General features: G+C 51.5%; 1 protein-coding gene across 1 annotated transcript; it reads left to right on the plus strand.

The window, feature by feature from the left end:
* The first annotated feature begins 1,805 nt into the window (after nt 1–1,805).
* On the plus strand, nt 1,806–4,441 carry NKX3-1 (NK3 homeobox 1). The gene is made up of 2 exons (XM_009273061.2): nt 1,806–2,100; nt 4,032–4,441. The coding sequence occupies exons 1-2, from the start codon at nt 1,806–1,808 to the stop codon at nt 4,439–4,441; spliced, it is 705 nt and encodes a 234-aa protein (XP_009271336.2).
* Nucleotides 4,442–5,664: the final 1,223 nt, after the last annotated feature.

Consider the following 5,664-nt stretch of genomic DNA (forward strand, 5'->3'; position numbering starts at 1 on the left):
CAGCAGCCCCTTATGCCAGCTCCTAATCTGCTCTCCAGAAGCGAGGCCAGGGGGTGAGAGCCAGCGGCCGGGGCACGGCTGCAATAATACTCTTGGGCTCCAATTGCTTCATAAATCTTTCCAGATTCCCTTTCTCGGACTGTAGGAGGTTGATGAGGCTGAATTATTGAAGCTACTGAAGTTTTCCAAGCATACAGTGAATATAGGGGGACATTTTCTAAGCCAAGAGCATCAGCAGGTTAAAGAAGGAGAGAAAAGGGCAGCTTAAAAGCGGGGTTTGGGGCACGTCTGCACAACCTGCTCTGGGCTTTCGGCTGCTGTAACCAAACACCCTCCTATAAAATCAACAAAGTCCTCAGGGGATTTCAAGGAAATCTATTGTTTCCCTTTTTAAGGTTAAAAAAAAAACATGCCTGGGCTTTTCGGCTGAAGGAGAGGGGCTGGGTTTGAGTGAAGGCTTTAGGAATAGAAGAGGTGATCAGTGCTACGTTATTCCAACAGCAGGGCTATAGGGGGTCACCGTATATATACAGACGTTGCTCAGAGGGTGCCTGCAGTTCCCTGGGATGCTGCTCATCTGCATCCGCGGAGCCGAATCCTGCCCCCACGGGGCTCCCCCACCAGATTGCTTTGCCTTATGATGGGGCAAGGTGATTTTTTAATCATGTGCTGCCCACATCTGGGGGGGTCCCGCAGCTGTTTGTGTGGCGAGCGGGGAGTTGTTTTCCAAACAGAAACTCTAGAAGAACAACTACAAATGAAGTGGATACTCCAAAAAAAAATCTGTTATAACAGAGAGCTCGACTCGTGGTTTTTCTTGGAATCGGGAAGGTTTTGCTCCTTTCCGGTGCCTTTGAACACAGGGCCTTGCAGGATGGTGTATAAAGGCACTAAGGCTTCTTAAATAAATGCTGTCCCATTCCACAGCTGGTCGAGGAATTAGTCTGAGGCTTAGGCTTAAATTTTCATGTGAACCCTCTGCCCCTTTCTGTGCAAGCATTTGCCTCTGGAGCCGCTCTCCCTGTCTGTTATATCTTAACTTTCATTTTAAAGCCCTCGTTAGAGCAGCTTTGCAAAGCTGATGAAAATGTCTTTGCCATTTTTCCCTGTTTTGCAACAAAATGAAATGCATCAAAGTGGAAGGTTTTGAAGAAAACCCTCAAAGCCCTCAAAATACAAAAAAAACCCCCAACAATCCTTTTATTTTCTTCACTTTTTTCCCCTGAAAACAGCATTTCCCCAAAGAGCTCTAGGGATTACCCCAGGACATAAATCATTTCCATAATCAGGAGCAAGCAGAGCACCGGCTCGCTGGGCTGGGGCAGGGGATGCAGAAGCTGTCCCCTCGCAGAGCATCCCCCCAAAGCAGCGATGCTGCTCCCCCCGCCTCTCGCCAAAACCCCCACCCTGGGAGCATTTTGATCCCAAAAAGGATGAACTCACGTAGGCATCCTTCTCTCATTGTAAAAGCTCGGGGCTGATTTGCCAGCATAGGAGCAACAGGGGGGCAAAGGGGGAGGCTGAGGTTTGGCTGTGACCCCATGGATCCGTGGGGAAGGGCGTCCTGAGCAAGAGGGAGAAGCAAGCAGCCAGAAAACCCGTGGGAGCCAAGACACAACCGAAGGGCGTAGACTCCTACCAGGGATCTCCAATCAGGCCCGGGAGGCTTGGCTGCCTGCCGTATAAATGCAGAGCCGGGTGGGTGGGAAGCCAGCGTGCCTCTGGGCAGGGAGAGGAAGAGGAGGATGAGTGCCAGGGTGCTCCCTGCAAGGAGGCAGAGAGCACCCAGCAGCACCCCAGCAGGGATGAGCCGGACCCCAACGACAGCCCAGCAGACCATGCCCGTCTCCTCCAGGCCCCGGACATCCTTCCTCATCCAAGACATCCTCTGGGGTGGGGCAGAGCGGGGAGCGCAGCCGGAGCGGGGCAAGAGCGGAGGGTTTGGCAGCCCGGAGGACGAGGAGTCGGGGGCGGCCACAGCGGAGGGCAGCGAGGGCAGCACGGCCCCGGGGGCTGCCCCAGGGCACCCCCCCGGGAGCCCTTGTCCCCCAGGAGCATCCCCAGCCCAAGCCCGAGGGACACCCCACGAGGCGGACGCAGGTAAGGGGGTGGAAGCTCCTGGCTGAGCCCGCTGGCCGGGGAGTGGATCAGCAATGTCTACGCTTGGGTCAACCAAGGGGCGGGATCCTGACCCAGCTGCCTCGAGCACCCCAGAGCCAAATAAGCCCTGCTTTAAATACCAGGGAGCATCTGTGCTTTAGGAGTGGGAAAGTAGGAGAAATAGCGACTGCGTGCAACCCTTTTGCCAGGCACTTCAAATAACTCAAAAGACTGAATCTGCCTAAAACTCTGTTTAAATAAAGCCCAGTCGATGGATTTCTGCGATATCTTGGGAAATAAAGTTCCCTTTTAACGCAGAAGGTCCCCAGCAAGGGCACCCAGGGGCTGCCAGCTCAGAGAGGCAGTTTGTGCCCGTCCTTCACACAACAGCCGTTAGCGCGGTGATGCCGCCGCAGCCGAGCTCCTCGGCGCCTCCGGTCCGGGGATATTTTGAAAGTCCCCGTGTTGCATTTGTGCCGTCTGCAGCAGGGCTCAGCTTTCCCGCGTGCTCGGCAGGGTGCTCCTGCCTGTACCGCTGCGCATCGCGCGGTTTATTAATAACGATCCTGCTCCTCTTGATACAACGCTACCAGCACCTCTTTCTAGCACACAACTGCTAAATTCACTGCAGGCAATAACGTTTCACTGCAGAAGCAACACACCGAAAATCACACTCAGAAGCAAATGTTTTTTGACCAGTGCCTCCCTCATTGCAGCAGCACGAGCACGGCCGGGGCTGCGGGAGGGGACTCAGCTTTTCCTTGCCCAAGCAGTCCTGGGCTGAGCTGCAACAGCCAAAAAAGCAATTTTGAACTCTCTAGCGACCGGCTCTTGCTTGCTAAGAGAGCCCTTGCCAGGGGAATTTTGGCTTTACGTTTCAATTCTATTAAAAGAAGCTTCTACATAAAAGCAAGTTCAGAAACAGCCATCAGGCTGATTATTACAAAAATCATTAAAAGCCGTAGCAAATCTCCCAGAAAGTGGCTAGTGTAAATCAGCGCAGCTCCAGGGATTTCAGTGGGACAACCATGATTTACACAAGCTGGGAATTAAGCCCATTGTTTCTATCTTGAGTATTATGTGCACATCTTAAGAAAATATACTAAGAAAGGACTAAAGGAGAAAAAAAAAAATCGCCTATTTCCATCCCAAGCTGGGGAACACACAAAAAGGAACTAACTGCATAGATAAATTGACTTCAGAAGTTGTGACACTTCCCAGGGAGCTCAGCACCTTTCTGGGTCGCGGCTCAGGTGGCCCACCGGTGCCACGAGAAATAAGTCGGAGGCAAACACTGAGATGCTGCTTTGGAGCTGTGATTCGAGGCCAGGTCTGCAGCTATATATGTAGACCCAGGCCTGAAGGTTTAAAAATCTGCCCCAAAATTTCTTGGCTTTGCCTTGGAGTCGTGAAAGAGAAAAGGGAGGAATTTATTTTCAACGCTTTCTAACTGCAGTCTGCTTTAAGCTGCACGGATTTCCCATTTCTGAGCCATCCTCTGTGGCTTGAGGATAAAAATGTGTTTTCTTTGGGGATCAGGATATCCCCAAAGGTACAGCAGAGAGGATGTTTCGAAGAAGTGCCTAACAGTATGAATTTATGCAATAAAAATCTCAAGAGCTGTCGATGCCGTAATGTCCGTAACAGCAGTACCTAGAGGTTTTAGGCAGACCTCCACCAGCATTGCAAAAGATCCCTTTCTGTATTATTTTAATCCATTGAATGTATGTTCATACTGAATGCATGCTTATATGAATTAGGAAAGTGTGATTTAGAAGCAAAAACTCCCTTAATATGACTTTAAGACAGCATTTGCTCCATTAAATGAAAATATTTCCAAGATAATGCAAATATTTCGCTCTCTGGAAGGGAAAAAGCAAGTGATTTGGGCAATTTCCAAGCGGGTAATTCTCAGCTCTTTCCTCTCGCAGATGCCACGGCGGAGACCTACCTGTCAGACTGTGACCCCCCCCTGCGACCCCTGCCCATCGCCCAGCGCCCCCCCAAGCAGGCGAAGCGCTCGCGGGCGGCGTTCTCCCACACCCAAGTCATCGAACTGGAGCGGAAATTCAGCCACCAAAAATACCTGTCGGCCCCCGAGCGAGCCCACCTGGCCAAAAACCTGCAGCTCACCGAGACCCAGGTGAAAATCTGGTTCCAGAACAGGAGGTATAAAACCAAGAGGAAACAGGTCGCCTCCGAAATCAGCAGACTGGACACGCGTCTGGCTGGGCAGAAAGCGGCCGAGCTCCCCGGAGCATCGCTGCTCGCGCTGCGGGGCGGCTGGCAGTACCTGCCTTTCCTCTACTACTTGAACGGCTGGAGTCCCTCGTGGTGGTAAACCCTTTTCTTTTTTAAGGAAAGCAGCCTTTTACCTTAAAATGGTGTGGGTTTTTTTTTTTAATACTGCATCGCTCTTTCTAGTACTAGTTAGGAGAGGGAGACCCCATTCGCAGTAATGATCAGCATCTTTTAGTTGCCGCACAAGCCTCTCTCGTTGCTAACAGTAAAAAAAAAAACCCCAAAAAGCCAAAAAAAGCCCAAGATTTTAAAAGCGTGTAATTCAGCACGCTTGACAGCACGGCTCTGGGGTCGATCTGCAGCTGTAAAATATTGCTGGCTCTTTCGGGGGCAGAAAGCAAGGGACGGTCCAGCCCCGCAAACAGCGATCGCCCCTCTCTACCCCTCCTAAATCGCCTGCGCCCCCCTGAAGCCTTTGCCCCTTGCTGAGATCAAGCGGGCAAAAAGCGAACTGCTGATCCTGGGCTGGCACTGATATGGCCCCAGCTCGGCCACTTGGGCCACCAGCTGTTGTATGATCTAAAAATTAGGCTTAAAAAAATGAAAAGGCAAAAAAAATTGCATTCCTGCCATTGATACCATAACTGCTAATGGTCCTAGAGGGGCCTTAGAGCTCCCCCAAGATTTCTGTGTGCTGTCGGGCACCACCACAGCCTCCACCTGGGGCAACGCGTTTTTGGGAAGAATTAAACCCCTTTCTGCCACGAGCGACGACAACCTGAAGTGCCTGACGGCCACGGAGCTGCAGCTGGGGACCAGGTTTGCCGGGACGTGAGTGAAGGCGGCCGCCCTGGCCGGGATGGAGCCATGCCAGCTTACCCCCACCCAAACCCGTCCCTCTGCCCTTCGACGGCCGAGATGCCAACTGCCGCTGCCGGTGCCTTAACAGCCTTGAGAAGCCAAACCAGAAAGCCTCGGGAACACGGACAATAGCGCAATGACAGATGAGTTTTGCATATCCGGGTGTTGACGCTGTTTGAACGTTCCCATATAAGCTATTTAAAATAGCAACAGCTCGAAGAGTTCAGCGCTCCCCGTCAGCTTTCAAAGCAGCAAACTCCCTGTTTGCAAGTGAAATCGGCTCAATTCCAGCACCAAGGCATCAGGGCAACAAGAGGATGATCTCTTTACAAGTGACTTTTTAGTGAGACGACAACAGCAGAGATTGGGGGGTTTTTTTGGTAACTAATCATACTTAAAACTTTAGACGCCATTAAGTCTATGGGAGAAAGTGTAGAAACAAGTGAGATTTCCAAGAGAGGA

This window comes from Aptenodytes forsteri, unplaced genomic scaffold, assembly GCF_000699145.1.
Source record: "Aptenodytes forsteri isolate BGI_AS27 unplaced genomic scaffold, ASM69914v1 Scaffold158, whole genome shotgun sequence".
Taxonomy (NCBI): domain Eukaryota; kingdom Metazoa; phylum Chordata; class Aves; order Sphenisciformes; family Spheniscidae; genus Aptenodytes; species Aptenodytes forsteri.